Here is an 18,608-nt window from a genome sequence, read left to right as displayed (position 1 = left end):
TATCTAAGAAGTTAATGAAGCAATATCTTGTTAATTTATTGATTATTTGAGTTAACTAGTTATTTAATTTTCTATTTTAAGAGGTTTTATGAAGAGGAAGGGAAATGAAATAAATGATTGATAGCATTGGTGCAAAATTATGGTTTTAGAAAAATTGATAGAAGTTATTTCCGGTAGTATTTGCCTTAGTAAATGTCTTGTACTATGTGTTCAAGCATTAGCATTTTGTGATTGCAATCATTTGTAATATTCTGCTTAGATTAAAGTTTATTTGTATTACTGTATTATTCTGACTACATATATTGACTTGCATGCTTACATTTTTTTCCCAGATGTGCCTTCCTGAATACTCCTAAGTTTAATCAGGTCAAGTCACAGGGCCTTGGTAAAATTGTAACTAAAGACTGGATAGAAGAGTGCTATAAAAAGAGAAGAAGACTTCCTTGGAGAAGGTGTGTGTATTTATTATGATTTTAGTACCACTATGTTAAAAGAACTGGGCTGTTAAAGATCTTTTTATATAAAGTTGAGACTTCCTAGACTTAAATCTTTGTTTTTGTTGAGACATTTGAACATGCTGTAATATGTATTCTAATAAGAGAGATGAAGTGGATGAAATAATAGGTGAAGAAATGACAAACATCTTTTATGAATCAATCTCTAGGTTGACTTAAGCTAAGTGGCCAGCAAGCTTACCACCAGTTGGCCAGCTACACCAGTTAAATCATACATCTGACTTTAGACCAAATCTGTAATAATAAATAAATTTGCCATCAGCTATATGTTTTTAAGCTATTTTTGTAAATATTTAAAAAACAGGAACATTTTCTGTTATAATGACTTTCTTGGATGATACAAGATGACACAGAAACACTATGAATTCAGAAAGTTCAACTTCTTATTAGTCAGTTTATAGTTAAGATAAATATATAATATTATAACAAAAAAGACCATTTTAATGAGGACTATTCAAAATTACAGATATAGTGAAGCACTTACATTTAAAAATGTAATAATATTATATTTTGTTAATTTTGCTTAAAAAAATTATTATGTAAATTACAATATGGTAAGGAGCTAAACTGTGAAAAAGGGTTGTTAACCATGATTGGTGATGTGCTAACAAGTCACATGTTTTCATTAGGACAGGTGACGTGACGTGTATGTGTCATATAAATTTTTTGTGGACATTTGGCTTAGTAAATGCAAGTGTTTTCACACATCATGCTGAATGTTTATTGCATTTTCAGCACAACCTGAGTATAGCTCTTAATGAAGGGTTTTCAAACATGTCAAACACCTTCCTACCTCAACTAGAAACCAAGATAAATTATATTTCAGAAGGCTTTTACCCAACCCTATGGTAGTGCATATACTGTATGTATATATATATATATATATATATACACAGAACTAGTAGAGAATTTAATTCTGAGAAAATTGATACAATGTTACAAAAATAAAATGTGTAATTTATACAAAAGTTTACAGTAAATTTTCAAAAATCTGGCCTACTGCAATACATTTGACTGTACACTTTGGGGTTGCTTTGTGCAATTCTGCATGATTTTCCTTAATTTATGCAGTGGAATCTGTAATACGATAAATCGTCATGCTTAATGAACTTTTCTCTTGCACCACACTGCTTTTCTTGTAACCCCATATGCAAAAATTTAACATGGTAGATCCCCTGCAACCAATTAATCGCTCTGGAAATTGCTTATTAAGTGTGCAGATATGGCACATGAGAAATGGGGAGGCGCACTGTGTGGTGAAATTAACTACAGTATCTTTATGCTATTAGAACATGTAACAGCAGCAATTGTTCCTTAAGGAATTCCAAGTTAATATCGGAATTTAAACATCCTGAGAGAATGAATGGTTCAGTTAGCTGCTTGTAAACTAGCCCACACCACACATTGACAATAAATCTGTGTTGGAAATTATGTTCTACTGATATTTGTGGATTGACTTCTGCCTGAGTATGTTTTGTCAAATATGTAGGATATTAATGCTGTCCTAACCTGAGCTTCATTTGTAAATAAAATGAACCTGTGCAATTGTTGGTTCATATTCAACCAGTTGCAATATTGCAAATGAAGAGGAGAATTTCTTGGTTTAAGATTTTGTGCTTTTTGATTATGATATTACTTGTTATGAAGTGTGTTCCAGTCCATAGACTGGGGAACTCCAAACTGCTGGCAAAGGTGCTTTGTACTAACATCCTGACTGTGTTGAGTAGCCTCGATAGTGGTTTTATCAATATCAGCATCATGATGTGCAGAATGGTTGTGATAAGTACTAATACTGGAAAGTGTACTTGTTTCTCATAGTATGGAAATGTTCCACTGACTTTTAGGATTTGGAACACTGTGGTTACGAAAACCTCTTTGATGTTCTGCATTTTCATCACATTCCCAAAATAAATAGTGTTGACATATTCCTCAAGTCATAAATAACAAAGGCATTTCTACAGTACAACATAAAACACACACACTTAATTAAATTATGCTGTAATGGCAACAATTCACAGCAGTAACGAAGAACATGCAATGCATTTATGACACAACATAAAATGCAATCTTTGCCAGCTGATTTCTGTGTTACTGACTTATGAAACATAATTTCTCAAATTTTCAATTTGACAGTGAATTCGGGAAAGATAAATAAACTTTATTCTCTGAACAACATTAGTATTGGGTTTTTATGTTATTAATTTTTTTATTTTATTTTTATCTTTAATACAATACTGGTTTTTTGTATCATTGCACTTTGTAGGAAAGCAAATATGCTTTGTAAATGTAATCCCTCATTTTCATATGGTAAATGATAGTAATCAGATCAAATTTCTTGAATTGTATTTGCTTGTTATTGTGCTATTTTTCATCAATTTTCTCAGAATTACATTTTCTACAAGTTTTGATAATACATTTTACACATTTATTAGTCACTTAACAAAGTTATTGTGTTTCAATAACAAAAAAAAACAATTTTTTGTTTTACATCTGATGTTATTAAACGTATTGGAGATATGGTTCTGGAACCTGTTTTATTCAATTTTTTAGGTAATCAAAAACCATAAGAAACCATCAAATTTACCACTTTTGAGTCCTAGAATTTCAGTATGGTTTTTCATCCTTTGCGGAGGAATCAGGGCAAAATTCTTTTGTTAGCCTTAACTCACTAATGGAGCATTTCCTGACCCGTTACCCCATGGTAAAAAATATGAATTTTTTCATTATTTTTGCTAGTAGAATGAGCTCAGAAAGTGCTAGTTACACTCTGTTTCATCCTCCATATATACCCATTTTATATTTCATTACTTCCAGATTTAAACAGAAAAACTTTGAATATATTGCAAAATTGTAAGAACTGATTATTAATAGTCATCAAAAGTAAATTGGTAGATGGAAAATCATATTTCTATTGTATCTGTTCTATTCTCTTTCAGATTTGCAACTGATGTAAGAGAACGTCAATTACCTGAAAGTGAAGAGGATGAAGAAGAAATGCTCAGGAGTGAAGGTTCCCATAAAAAGGAAGTAGATAGGAGACGAAGGTTACCTTCTTCCAGTTCTGATACTGAAGATGAAATTGAAAGGTGAAATACTTTTTTATTTTGTGTATTAATTTATGAAATTAATATTAATCAATTTATACATATATTTTTTTCAAATCATTCATATATTTGAGATCCTCAAAGCAAGCTGTTTGTTGGATACGCAATTGTTAATCTGTATATTAATTTTGTCAATTATATTAAGCTGTGCATAAATTTTTATCAAAGAAATTAAAATTTCAAATAGGGTCAATCTATATGCAAAACCCTCTACCTGCAAAAAACCATTATAAAAAAAGTTGATAATTTTTTCTTTCTTTTGCCTCTAACCACACTGCTGTAACTGTAGTAGCTTTTTTGTAATCATGGAAAGACTTTATGGACAATCTTTATTATTATTATAAATACTGTATAATAAAAAATCATCTTCATTAGTGTACATTTAAGAAAAAAGGAAAAGTTTTTAAAATTCAGACTTGCACATAAGATCTCTTGGTTATGAGATTAGAGCACTTGCCGCTTGGTTACTGCCACTGTTTGATAAGAGTTTTATAAATAAGCTACTAGTTGTATAATTGAGCTAATTGAAAGTTTTTAAGTAAGTTTATTCTGACATGGAGACAAATTAGAAGCTGCTGTTTTGGATTTAAAGTAAGATTGTAAGAACTTGTAGGGACACTCCTTCCTTCCTGTAAAAACTCTGTTGTATGCTGACCGCCGCCTATTGAATCAATAACTATCTTAGTTACTAATTCTAACTAATGTTGCTGGTTTATTTTGAATAAATAAAACAATATTTAGTTGTATCTAAATTATATCCTTTAATATGCATGATTGTTGAATACATGTCTTTATATGGAAATGATTATTACAATGTTACTGTTTGTGTAGTGATCATGTTGGATATATATCTTAGAGTAATCTTACAATAATACATTTTAAGCATTATAAAAAATTATCAGCTGGTAACTAATCCAATTAAATAGTAAACAAACTTAATTACTTCATAATAGAAGACAGTACAGTTTAGTATATTTGATTACAATAAATAAAGTGGAGAGGAATACATCAGACTGAACACCACCTGCTCTTGTAAGTTACAGAACATTGGAATCACATTGCTTCCAAGGAAGCAGATGAAAATGGTTACATTTTACGCATAACAACAATAATGCAGAAAGGAAAAACTTTTTAATATGGTATAAACTTTGTTTTTTCAAGTAGTCATTACTGTATGGTATAAATTTTGTAGTAGTGGCTTATAAGGTGGGATGTTTTTTAACAAGTTTTTTCTTTCACATTGTTTTCTACATTTACATAATTGTTGTTGATGGTTAATCTAGAGGTGCAATTACTTTTTTGATAATAAACTGAATAAATTGATTCTACTTATTTATAAATTTTTGGATATTTTGTTATTAAACATTTAGTTATTTCTAGGATTCGAGCTAGGAAGGTCAGAAAACTAAAGAAAGATGATTGTGATGATTATAGTTCAGATAAACCAAATGATAATAGTACAAATAAAAATGTTGAAGATTTATACAATGCAGATACTGATGAAAGTGAACACAGTGATGGAAATGTAGCTGGTTGGTATTTATTCTATTATCCGTTCTATACATTTTTGATAATGTTTTATAGGACTTTTTTTTATCAATAATATGAATGGTCCAAACTTTTATTATTGGGTTTTCCAGTTATTGGTTTGAATGATTTTTTGTATTTCTATTTTTCTATATTGATTTTGGATAAAATTATTCTGTAGAATATAAGTTTTGTCAAAAGATTGAAAATTTTTCAAAAAATCATAAATTATCATTGTTGCCAAATAAGTAGATTAATACAAGGTGTGGCTATTAAATAACGAAACTAATACTGTAAAATATTTTATTTTAAATTTATGCATATTTAGTAATTATCCCCTTCAATATTACACCCCTTCTCTATTCCTACAATGCTCCATGCAAATTTTCCGTTGTTCAAAACAGTACTGGAAGTCTTCTTCTGTGAGCTCTCTCATGACGCGTGTTGCTTTTTCTTTCACAGTTTCCGGTCTGAAAAAAAAATCCTGTCCTTTTAATGCAAATTTGACCTTGGGAACAGATAATAGTCACATGGTGCCTGGTTGGGAATAAGACGGATGGTCTAACACAGGGATGTTATACTTGGCTAGAAATGTCTTGACAGACAATGCAGTGTAAGCCGATGCGTTGTTCTGATAAAAACCGTTCGGTTTTTTCTTTTTTTTCTCCCGTCGGTTCGGGTCTTTTTCTTATTTTTTTACGGAGTTGAACAAGGACCTCAGGGTAGTAATATTGATTAATAGTTTAACCTTCAGGAACTCAGTGAAGGTACACAATCCCATGAATATCGAAAAAAACAATCAGCATCGCTTTGAATTTTGATTTGCTCATTCGAGCTTTTTAGCTCTCTGTGAAGTTGCTCTAATAAAACGCATAATTTTTTTGGCTAAACAAAAAAAAGATGTTATCCAAACAAAAGCTATGGCCAGACTAATATGTCTACAGAAAATGGAGTGGCAACAATTGAAAGAGAAGGTTTCACACTAGACTGCTGTCGGTTTTATGAATTTGGTACATGCGCAGTTCTTCTGTAGCAGCATTAGTCTCGTTATTTAATAGCCACACCTCATATAGTTCCTTAGGTGATGTATAATTCATTTTTAATAAAATTATTGTGAAACGCTACCCATGGATCAACTAGACTGGACTGAAAGTAATCTGGATATTTGGAATATATGAAATATAGCTTGTAATTAAATAATTTTCATTCTTTAGCAATAATGTAATTAATGTATTTGATTTACTTAATCCTTTAATTTATTTATGGTGATATGAGACAACTTAATTTGTTTCTTTTACTTCAAATCTGTTGCCTGTAATAGAACATTATTTTGAATAAATTATGGTAATGTTTCAATTTTAAAAGAAATTAATCATAAAAACACTAAGTTTAAATTACTGTAAAAGTTTTAAAATGTTGCAAACAAGTGTAAGCATTAATACAACTGTTAGCTGTAAATAAATAAATATTACATTAAATAATCTTGTTTAAATAATTTCGGAAAAAGAGCTCCAATTTTTTGTTAATTTATTTAATTGTTTATGATCTGCATGATCGTGTAATCATTTAATTATTAATTAATTGATTAGTTGTTATATATCTAGTTTGTATGCTATGTAAATAAACACCATTTGTTGTTTAGTTTATACACCATCTGGGTTGCTTCCATTTGACATTTTTTTCCTTGAATATAATATCCTTATCATTTGAGGCTTAATTCTTAACAATATTTTTAGAAAATAATGCAGTTATTCAATCTTCTTTGAAAATTTTGTCATTAATACATTGAAGCCAAGAATTTATATTGCTATCATCCATGTTGGAGGAACTGTATGGTTGATTACGCAAAATATATATGTCATTTTTACTTTTTCTTTATTGTAGTGATCACTTACTTCAGGCCGTACTCTTTTCCTGAGACATTGCAACAAAGAAGACTATCAACTTTAGTGTTGATAAATTTTTAAAAACTCAACATTGTCTTTTCTTTTATGGTCATCTTATTGTTCATCTAGATCAGTGTATTTTCTTCATATTTTTTTTTTGTATGTCTGCATGTAATTTTTTCTAATCCCCTTAACCTATTATTATCTGCCTAGTTTTTTAAGGCAATATTCATCACTGTGTGCTGGGTTTATTTTTTTGAAGGTTTTTACATAACTTTTTTTACAATATATTTATTAAATTTAATTTAAAAAAAATTAAAATCAACTGAGATGCATAAGTAATAAGAATAAAAGTAATATATGCAAAATAATATCCTTCATCAGAATTTTTGTTTTGTGTGATAAGTGCCAAAACAAAGTACCACACATAGTCCCACATTACATTAACTGCACATTTATCTAGGTTCTTTATGTTTTTTTTTTCATTATTTTTTGCATTTGAACATATAAAACACATTTTTGCGGTATTTTTCTTTTCTATTGGTGGAACTAATGAGGCAAAGTGTCTTGATGTTAGACGAAGCAGTGTGTCCATGGATTTTGATGGCCTTACACTTTTTGGAGGATGGTCTTTCTCTTTTTGCTGGTACATGAAAGTTTTGAATAATTTTGTTGATGACTGAAATTTTGAAATCAGCAAGACACATGTTTTCCGGTTTAGTTTTATGAAGTGGAAATTAACTTAAAAGAATAAGGTCAATCAACTGAAAAGTCAGTTTCTTGTACCATTTTGGATTTTCTAATGCACTTCAGGCTGCTTAGAGGCATATCAGTCTTATCTACTGTGCTTGTGTTGTCATTACAGTTATGAATACATTCTTGTTTTTTAAGAAGTGCTGCAGATTATATGTTATTAGAATTTCAACACAGTTATCTGTATGCATTGTGGTCAGCATCCAAACTTCCTTTTTGTCTATCCACTTCAGAGCTAGCATGCTGTTTGTGTGGCTTGACTGGATTTCACCTCTTTTCAATTTCTTTCCAGTATTGGTATAATTTTTCATGTTGCACACAGTGCCACAAGCATTAGTTTGATGCTCATGAAACATTGAATTATGAAGGGCTAGATTACCTGTTATTCAAGGAAAACTGTATGCTCTTTTCCAAATAATCTTTCAGAAGTGTTGTTACTACAGAACCAGATTATTCTATAATCATCAGTTATTTCTGTCATAGTGCCCACATACACAATTACTTCAAGGATGTAGTAAGTTTCAACACCATACAAGACAAAAGTTTTTATTCCAAATCGGCTTCGTTTTGCTGAAATAAATTGCTTGAAGCCAAGCTTGTCTTTGATTAAAAGTAACCTTTCAACTATACAAAGATGATTGCTTGCTGAAAGGGTGAAATTCATTTTGAAACTGCAGCGGATACGTCCAAGAAATGGTTTGATTTTTTATAATTCATTGTTAGAAGTATTTTCTTCACTAGAAAAGTGGAGCATACTTAGAATATTTATGTACCAGTTTTGTGACATTGTTTGGAAGAATATAGGATTAGAAAGCAAGTGGCTTGTTAACCAATATTCACTAATTATTGAAAAAAAAACACTCATCTTACCAAGAAATATGTACTTTTTTCATATTCATTTAAATATTTGTAGAGAAAAATCTGTATATTAAAAAATATAAACTTTTATGTAAAAAAATTAGACTTCTCTAAATGTTTTTTTTCCTTTTTTTTTTGTAATAAAAGTGTATAATTTACTCTAACTCTCCATAGTCAAAGGAATAAGAAATATTCTTACAGGTTTGCAGGAATAACAAATGTGAAGGATTCATGTCACTCTAGAATTGTGAGTGTAAAAGCAAACATATTAAACAAGAGCACTCCTCTTAACAGCTGAGCTGTTCAAGGTATCGCTTAAGAAGGTATTTTACTGAATATTGTTTACAGTGAGAAATAATTTATAATTATTTTGTACATACAAGAAAGTAGTTACTCTATTTGTTTCAGTGATTTAAGAAATAGTAACGTAAAAATTATTTGTTTAACATCCAGCTATTTCAGCTAAATTGATAATAAGTTAAAATAACCATGTTGGTTGTCAACAATCTTAGAATGGTTAGATACAAGAAGAAAAAAATATATAACAAATCTTTGGTTTAATTTCTGTGTTATGTTACTGAATTTAACCCTTTTAAGACTTTTCTGTTATCTGCTGTTGAAGAATGTATTACTATTTTCTTGCTATTTTGTAATGGTCTCCATTTTATTCTCTTTCTTAAGGAATATTATATTTATAATTTTCAGTACATATGTTTTTAAAATTAAACTGCATTATTGAGGAAAAAATTTTAAACGACTGAAAAATTTTCATTTTTCTAAATTGGTTAAGAATCTTATCATTCGCAATATTTGATTCAAAATCATTTTTTTTTCATATCTCTTGTGTTTCAAACAATTATTTTTCAACTAAATCTAAGCTAATTTTTAAAAAACCAGTTTTTATATTTTTACTGGTATTAAGAAAATATAAATGTTAATGCCACCTCTTAACTTTCAATTCCCTTCTAAATTATTTAAGAAAGTTTCAAAAAATTGAATAAATTTATTACTTCTTTTTACAAGTTTCCATGGTCAGGTTTCTCTTATAAATTCTTATAACCACTATTCATAATTATTAGTTTTGTAACAAAATTTTCAAAAAAAAATTAGAAAATGTATTTTTTAATTTTGGTTTTCTCATCTTAAGAATTGTATGGGTTGATGAATTGACTAATTCACAGAAATGTAAGTTCAGCTAAAATTTTTTAACCAGCATTCATTTACCAAAGAAGTGTTAAGTTTTTCTAGCTCATTTAGAGTCAGCATGTTGCACCATGTCTTAAAAGGGTTATATATTATAAAAATTATATTTTAAAATTATCTTTTTTAATGTAGGTCAAAGACCTGATACGAGTGATCTTCCTTTGCCTCCACTACCTAATATTCCATCACATAATTATTTCATTTCTAAAGATGAGAAGGGTGAATATCGTCGTCAACTTGAAAGATATATTCATGCATTTAAGGGGTAAGTAACTAAGAATAATTTAATGTAATTATTATTTTTAAAATGTGTTTTCATTTATGAAATTAACAATGGATATATTTAAAGTAACTTTGTATGTATGTGTATTTTAATGTGAAAAGAATGAATTTAATACCGAAGATAAAAAAATGCAAAGTTTATTCCAGGAACAAATCTAGGGATGTGTGGCACATAACCGATTACAATTTTGTGCGTGAAAATGCAGTGGACAGTATAATGCACACATACACTGTGTGTGTGTGTGTAGAATGTATATGAAGTTCTCCTGGAACTTTCATAATTGTGAAAATGGTTGAAAAAGTTGATATAAATGCATGTCCTAAAATGCTTCCTTTGGCAGTTATGGCTAGTGAAAGATTTTGCTCAGATTTCAGCTACTTCGATGAAATGAGGATGTACTGAAATTTTTAGGACATTATTTAAGAGAAAGAATAGTAATTTCTTATGTTTTTTGACCTGAGAGATCAAATAAAATAGATCATAGATCTGTATATGCATCGTATATTTCAACTGTATTTATGGTTTTTGAAAAATCTGGGTGAAAACCAATCAAGGGTTAAAACGCTGTTTTTTTATGTTTAATATACAATAACTTTGTTCGGAAACAAATACAAAAATTTTAAACAAAACTTATAGAGAATTTAATTCTGAACAAAATGATGAGATAAGTTGAATAAAACAAAAAAAGTTAGAAAAATTCAGATTTTATGTACAAATAGTACATTACTACATTTGTCAGCAAATTACTTATTTAATGTAAATAAAAACCAAATTCTTTTTTTGTGAGTGAAAGATTTGTTAAAACAAAATTTATTATTAAAAAATTTAAAAGCAAATGGAAATTACACATAATTGTAAAATAAAAATAAATATATAAAACTTACTTAGATAATAATTTTTTTATTGATGACAAGTACAATCAATTATTTTAAAGATTATTATTTCAAAGATGACAATAAAATAATAACTGCTGACCGACAGTGTGCAGTACTGTATTAGCGTTTAAATCATTGTATAAGGTAAGGTACATTAAGTATATCAGGTACTGTAAACTGTGCTGTCATTAGCAAAGGTTTTCTGTGAGTTTTAATTTGAACACGATAGGTTTTCGTTTGAAGTAATGCTGTATTTATTACAACAGAAGAATATGTTGATATGGTATTCATTTTGGGTGTGTGTAATGGTAATACTTCAGCTGCTGCAGTAGAATATGAAATACTTTTTCCAAATCCCAGGATTCCAGATCACAATACAGTTAATGTGAATTTTTGCAATCTTCAGGAAACAGGTTCACTACCTAGTATTCGTACCAGCTACAAATGATCTGTCCAACACAACACTGTTATTGATGTAGTTCAACGCAGTCCAGACTTCCTTACATGATAGTTTTCTAAGCAGATCAGAGTTTTGCATTCAATTTTGGAGAATACTTAAAACAAGTTTTATCATCAACAGCCAGGAGTTGGTCCGCTTCGCTTGAAGTTCTACAACTGATTGAATACAAATCGACAACTCTTACAAGTAGTTGTTTTGTTTACCAATGAGACAAATTTCACTTTAAATGGCATCAACAATTTACACAATGAGTACATGGGCAGAAGTAAATCCTCATGAAATGGTGGAAGGCAATTTTCAACACCAATATAATGTTAATGTATGGTGCGGCCTTCTTCACAATCATCTGTTTGAGTCTTTAATATAACCTGGCTGCTTAAATGCTGAGATCTACTTGCACTTTGTTCGAGAAGAATTGCTACTGCTTGAAGATGTACCTGTAGTGCTAAGATGCAATGTATACTTCCAGCATGATACCTCTCCACTTCTCTTGTGCTGTTTCTGCTCACTTAAATCATCATTTCCCTGAGAAGTGGAACAGTCTTGGAAGTCTGCATTCCTGACCATCAAGATCGTCTGATCTAACATCTTCAGATTTTTGCGTCTGGAGATGGATGAAAAATATTGTATACAAAACAATAATAGATTCTAGTAAGGAATTAATTGTTTGCATTATGGATGTGGCTGAGCAGCTTAAGGATAACCCTGAACTAAAAAGAGCAACAAAAGAAATACGGAAGCATGCCAAGAAATTTGTTGAAAATGGCAAGCTCATTTTTGAACATGTATTGTAAAGTGGTACGTATAATGCACTTTGGTCTAGTGTAATCTTACTAAATGAAACTCAAATCTTTCTAACTTTCTTTTGTTTTATTCAACTTATCTTCCAACATTCTGTTCAGAATTAAATTGTCCACAAGTTTTGTTTATAAGTTTTATGTGTTTATTACCTATTTATGAACGTTATTTTGCGTCAAACAAAAAAAAAAACAGGATTTTTTATTCCAGTTTATTGGTTTTTACATCAGATTTCTTAAAAACTACTGCACTACACTACTACTTCAGTTCTGGGACCTATTTTATTTGGTTTTTCAGTTCATAAGAAATCACTAATTCTGCTTATTAATTAACATCCTAAAAATGTTAATACAATCTCATTTCATCAGGGTAGCTGAAATCCAAGCAAAATTTTTTACTTGCCGTAACTCGCAAATGAAGCATTTTAGGATATATGTTTTACATGAATTTTTATAAGTAGAATAGATTATGAAAGTCCCAGGAAAAATTGTGATACATCTTCACACATGATGCAGATGCACACTCTACTCTAGGAAAACTGTGTACAGGAAAGGATACTATTTCGGGATGTAATCTAGTGCTAAAGATTTTAAAAAAATCATTAAGCATTATTTCGGAAATTTTTTGTATTGGTGTTATTGCTTCTGAAAGATTTGATTCTAAGTATAGGTAATATAATGCAGTACAAGGGATCCTTGTTATCTGAGGATAATTGGTTCTGCAAAATTACCACTTTTAAATTACAAACTCACAAACTTTACTTACAAACTTTTATAATTACAAATTACAGAAGTTACGAACTACTTTGAATGAGGACTAACATTTTTTAGGGAAGTGTCTAAAAACTCGCAGTGACTGCGAGTTAATTATGGTAGTATTGTCTAGGAATATGCAAAAGAATCTTTTACAGTGTCTAAATTTGTAATAATGGCTAAGTTATACTGTACATCATAAATGAACAAAATTAGTATACATTATTTAAACTGAAATAACAAAGTAAATCTTAAAACATGTAACCGTATTGCATCTTACAAAGCATATGTTCCTTATTTAACTCAAGTTGAATTACAGTGTCCATATACCATACAGTATATGTAATAAAACAAGACAAAATTTGCGTAAATTTATCATTGTTCCAGTTACTTATTGAAAGTTTACATAAAAAGAACTTATTTGTATCTGTTTCTTTTTCCTGTTATTTCTGCTATTTCTTTGTCCATAACCGCAGCACATTAACACACTATTACATCATTCACTAGGCGTTTCACTTTTCCGGAACGGTCTTCATCTCGATTGTTGTTGCAAAAAAATTACAAAGCTTTGTCTATTTTCCCAATAACCTCACATAATTGCTTAGCTATGAAGTCAGTTTCCTTAGAAGTGACTGATGAAATTTCCTTGATGATGTTGTTTCTGTTGGAATCACACAGCTTCATATCTGCGAAATCTTCATTTGTTAGCGGTACTGCATGCGATTCAAGCAGTTCCCAATATAATTTTCATTTATTTCACTAACTACTGCATCCTTTGCTAGATTTGCAATTTCGTTTTGTTATGCATTTTCATTTATTTCCTCAATGTCTGTAACAACATCTGGATATAATTTCTTCCAAGAACTGTTCATTAGCTTAATGGAAATATACCTCCAAGCTTTACCAATTAGTTCAACGCAGTGAAGGATATTGAACTCTTTTTCAAAACTGTTCCATGTTATTTTCATTTTTTTGTGGCTATTTGTGGAACAAAATTAGTTTGTAGAACATTAGCATAAGTAATAAGCTTCCATTACGCTTATTGCACCTTAGTTCATACGTTGTTATGGCCATTGTATGGGGTAGAAAAAACACAGTTTTTATGTGGTTGCACAATCTTTATCAATGAAATGGGCTGAAGCATTGTACACTACAAGCAGGACCTTAAATTATATTTAAGGTCCTGCTTGCACATTATTTGTTTACTTCAGGTACAAAATAATCAATAAACCAATCACAATCTCTTCTTTCTTTTGTAATCCATGCTCTCACGGAAAATTTCTTTTGTAATCCATACTTTCCATTGTGACTTCCATATAACTGGGAGTGAACTTTTACAGACATTTTCTAATGCCCTAGAATTTTCACTCCTGTTAACAATAAGAAACTTATTAGAGAAGTTTTTGTCACTGTTTGCATTTCCGCCTACAAGAACAGTCATGCGATCTTTTGATTATTTGAAACCTGGCTTTGCTTTTTCTTTTATAGATATATATGTTCTTGATGGCATCCAGTATAAACTGGTTTCATCGGTGTTAAAAACTTGTTTAGGCTGTACTTGCCTTCGAAGATTAATTTTTTGAATTCCACAGGATAAGTTTCATTGGTGTCAATGTTGGCACTAGCCGATTCTCCCAGAATTTTGACATTTTTAAAACCATAACACTTTTGAAATCAGTGAAACCAGCTCGTAGAAGCAGCAAAGTCTCTTTGTTGTCAATTTCTCCTTATAATTCTCTGTAAATAAACGCGTATAAAATAAAAGCCTTCTCTTGTATAAGTGCCAAACTAATAGGTGTGTGTTTTTGATAAAGGTCTGTCCATGTTGCTAATCGTCTAATGTTACTTCTTTTACGTGTCAATTTAATTTCACAGTGCCTAACCATAGTCTTACCTCTTTGTTCAATATCCTCTGCATTACTTAGTGTGGTATGAACAGTGGTCTCTGGTATGTTAAGGGAACAAGGAATGTCAATCAATATTCTCCACTTCTTTTCCATCTAATGACATTCTATTTTACTTCTAAACTATAACTAGAACGTTTCCTTTTAAGCACCTGTGGTTTTGTGCCACTACCACTAGATTTACTGTTCATGGTTGTACAGTATAAATTAATATATAAAAATAAGTAAACGAATACAGAAATAAATTAATCAAAATAATAAACAAATGTATAAAAAAAAAGCACTGTACAGTACCTTCATATCAAAAACAAAGCGCAAATGAAATGTGCACAAAAAAAAACAGTTACTTTATACTGCTGTACTGTTTTTAATCCCAACAAACGAATTCCAAATTAAGAAGATAGAATTTTTTAAATGGACCACGCAATATCAACTCAAAACACGAAGTAGCTATGCATTGTATGCACATCTATAACAGTACAGTAGTAAACAAAAGAAACGGCAGGAAATTGGTTCAGTTATACTGTATGTAGTCTACAGTAAGGCAGGAACAATCTGATGGCCAAGGTCATGCGCCATGCGCAACTTAATTTTTCTGTGATATCCTTCAGCCTTGTAACTGCAGGGACTTTGATAATGAATACTCGGAAAGTGAGGACCACCTGTACTAAAATTTTTTGAACTAATTAGATTTAAAAATTAAGTGTATTTTTATGTTCCTTGACCTGAAAATGACAAAAAATAGTTCCAAGAACTGTATCTATTTTTTTTTTTTTTGAAATATGACACAAAACCTAAAAAGAACTTATAATCAGAAAACAATTTTTTGAAGTTTAACATAAATTAACCTTGTTTAACCTCCAATTAACAAATAAAACTTTATAAAGAATTTAATTTTGAGAAAATTGATTTAAATAAAGTCATTAATACAGATACTAACAGATTATTTTAATATAGTAATTTCTATTATAATAATTATAAATGTTTATAATCATTAATCATGAAGATTAAGTCATTAACAGTATATACAATACTAATTTGAGAAGTGTGACTGAAATTTTTATGATTCTAAACATTAGCCAGGCAAAAATATCAAAATTATCATTATTCAAGCTATTAAAAACTTAATTTAATTTGAATATATTGTTGAAAACAAAACAAATTAAATCAAACTTACTTTTTACTATACTTTTTTTTATTTTATATGTTCAAACATTCCATCATTAAATTGGTTGTCTTCGTAACTTATTTACGATGATCTTGTGTTGCTGTCTCTAAACAACTTCACAAGAGTTTATTAGGGCAGCAGTATTTCAATTCTCACTGATTAGTACATCATCTTTGATATTAAAGTTTATAAACCTCACTTTTCTATTAATCCACAACAAATAATCTAATATGAGATATATGTAGTGCGACCTTGGTGGGCAAGTAACAGGTCCTCCATGGCATTTTCCAGCGTAATGTTACATGAGGAGCTTCAGTTTGTTGAAAATACTTGTCCATTCATTTTGATGGTGCAACATTTTCCAATAGAGAAAAAAATTCATGCAAAAACTCTAGGTAGCTTTGCATTATTAGAAGGTGTTCTATATGAAAGAGGCTATTAACTGGTTACATATAGTACTACATTACGCATTCCCTGAAAATTTTTATTCACATTAGTAACACTGAAGAGAATTTTGAGGAGTTTCATCTGTGTATAGTAGTCATGAAAGTATGAAGTAATTCCCATTAGTTCACAAATTATAGTGGCTAAAAGATACTCCTGCATTTTCTGTACATACAACCAATGAAACTGATGTTCACCATGATTGATTTTGTGGAATATTAACTCTTTCGGCTCCTAAAGTGGGGTGGTCCTGCCATTTCAATACCCAAAATATAAAAAGTAAATGTTATTAGCCAAAATGTTGTACTTCCAGCGCAAAAAAATAAAAAATTTGTTTAATTAACGACCAGAAACAAGACTATATTTCATTTATTATGCAAGATGTAGAAGAATTATAATATCATTTTTGAATATGTGCAGTCATAACATATTTAATTAGAAATCTTTTTTCCCACATTTTTACAGTAATTTATGTTGGGGATATGGATAATAAGTTACCCAAGATGTAAATTCCATTACTTAACTAAATATTTAGCTTTTTGGCTTTTATATCTCTCATCATACAAGCCACGAACAAAATATTAATAATTAAGATCTTTTAATCTATTTTTGGTTAATGTTGACTAGCTGAATAGTTAAATTGTTAAAGTATACGTTTACAATATTAAAAATGGTTGATTGATTATCAGTTCTATCTGTATTTGTGTTTTTGAGTTAAATGGTAGTATTCTCTAATTTAGGATGGGTTGAAGATTTTTATGTTTGCAAAATCGTGTTATAAGCTCAGATGTTAATGAGTGGTGGTAAATGTGTTAGAAGATTGACAAAGATGGACGTTTAACAATTCTAAATATGTAAAAAATTTTGTCCATGTTATAACAATGATAAAAATTTTGCTGTGTTTCGGTATGCATTTATTATATTGAATTTGTTTTCTTCATTTTGTTTGTCGTTTCTGTATGTCCATTTTATTAATGTTTCTTCTTTCTGTCAGACTTTTTTGTATTTTGTGGTGTTAAAAATCTTTGAGTAATTTCTTCAACACTTACAGCTTTCATTTGTAAATCTTGTCAGTTTTATTATCTTAAGCTTGTCTGTTGTATTTGTTTAGAACATATTCGTGCACTACATTCTTTTTTTTATGAAGTTGGTAAATTAAATTTTCTTACTAATAGGAAAAAGGGTTTTATCCAGCCTATTCCATCAATTTCTCATATATTTGGTGAGCATTGTTTCTACATAGGAAGTGACTTACCTGATATTAAGAAGGAAAGAATCAAGAAGTGTATTGATTCATTCCAGTGGTGAGTTTTTTCTGTATGAATTTGAAGTTTATGTTAGTTTATAAAAAAATGTTGGAAATAAGAATAAAAAATGTGCATATGATGTAAATCGTTGAATTATCAGTCTAAACATTTTATAGAAATGTCAGAAAATTAAAATAAATTTGAGAAAATGTTAATATGTAGTAAAAAATTTTTAAAGCAGCCTTTCAGCTTGAATAAACTGGAAATTTGTGAGAAGGAAAAAGAATTGAGTACTGATTACTTTGCAGAGTATTAAGATACTGGGAAATCTTTGTAATCCATAAGTGGAAAACATTTTCCTTTTTTCCAAGATTTTTACTTTTATAAAATAGAAATGAAAGAAAATGTTATACCATAGATAGATAATTTGAATGTAGGAACTGTGTTTTATATCAATGGGAATAATTCTTTCTTAACCTTATTAGACAGAATTTTTAACTTTGGGTTTTATTTTTATTGTAATGATTAAAATATAGAATTCTAAAATGAATCATAGCTCAGTATAAATCTGTTTTCTGCTTTTAATATGACATTATAATGTTGTCTTGAAAAGAAATATAGTGGTGCAATCTTTTGTAAACAGATAAAATACATCATAGGTTTTGTTGTACTTCTTAATTATTAAGTAATGTTCTTCTTTTAGAATACTACAATGTTGTGTTTGGTTTTAATGTTTGAGTTACTGTGATGTAATTAGAATGAATATTGTGTGTAGAAATATTATATTGTACTTTACCTTTTCTGCTATGTTATGTTGCTTAAGTTGAATTT

The 18,608-nt window shown here is 29.5% G+C and overlaps 1 protein-coding gene across 5 annotated transcripts in view; it reads left to right on the top strand.

Annotated features, from left to right (window-relative positions):
• LOC142327131 (anoctamin-4-like) overlaps nucleotides 1–18,608 on the top strand; it is a 206,218-nt gene that overhangs the window by 172,681 nt on the left and 14,929 nt on the right. For 3 of the 5 annotated variants that reach the window (XM_075370026.1, XM_075370027.1, XM_075370025.1), the window contains exons 6-10: nucleotides 333–452; nucleotides 3,452–3,601; nucleotides 5,000–5,151; nucleotides 9,979–10,111; nucleotides 17,706–17,834. In XM_075370026.1, coding sequence (XP_075226141.1) covers nucleotides 333–452; nucleotides 3,452–3,601; nucleotides 5,000–5,151; nucleotides 9,979–10,111; nucleotides 17,706–17,834 — 684 coding nt within the window. The remainder of the gene's footprint in view (nucleotides 1–332; nucleotides 453–3,451; nucleotides 3,602–4,999; nucleotides 5,152–9,978; nucleotides 10,112–17,705; nucleotides 17,835–18,608) is intronic. The other 2 variants (XM_075370029.1, XM_075370028.1) reach the window with 1 other exon arrangement.

Source organism: Lycorma delicatula, chromosome 6 (assembly GCF_047948215.1).
Source record: "Lycorma delicatula isolate Av1 chromosome 6, ASM4794821v1, whole genome shotgun sequence".
In the NCBI taxonomy this organism is placed as follows: Eukaryota; Metazoa; Arthropoda; class Insecta; order Hemiptera; family Fulgoridae; genus Lycorma; species Lycorma delicatula.
This window is presented reverse-complemented; position numbering and strand designations above follow the sequence as displayed.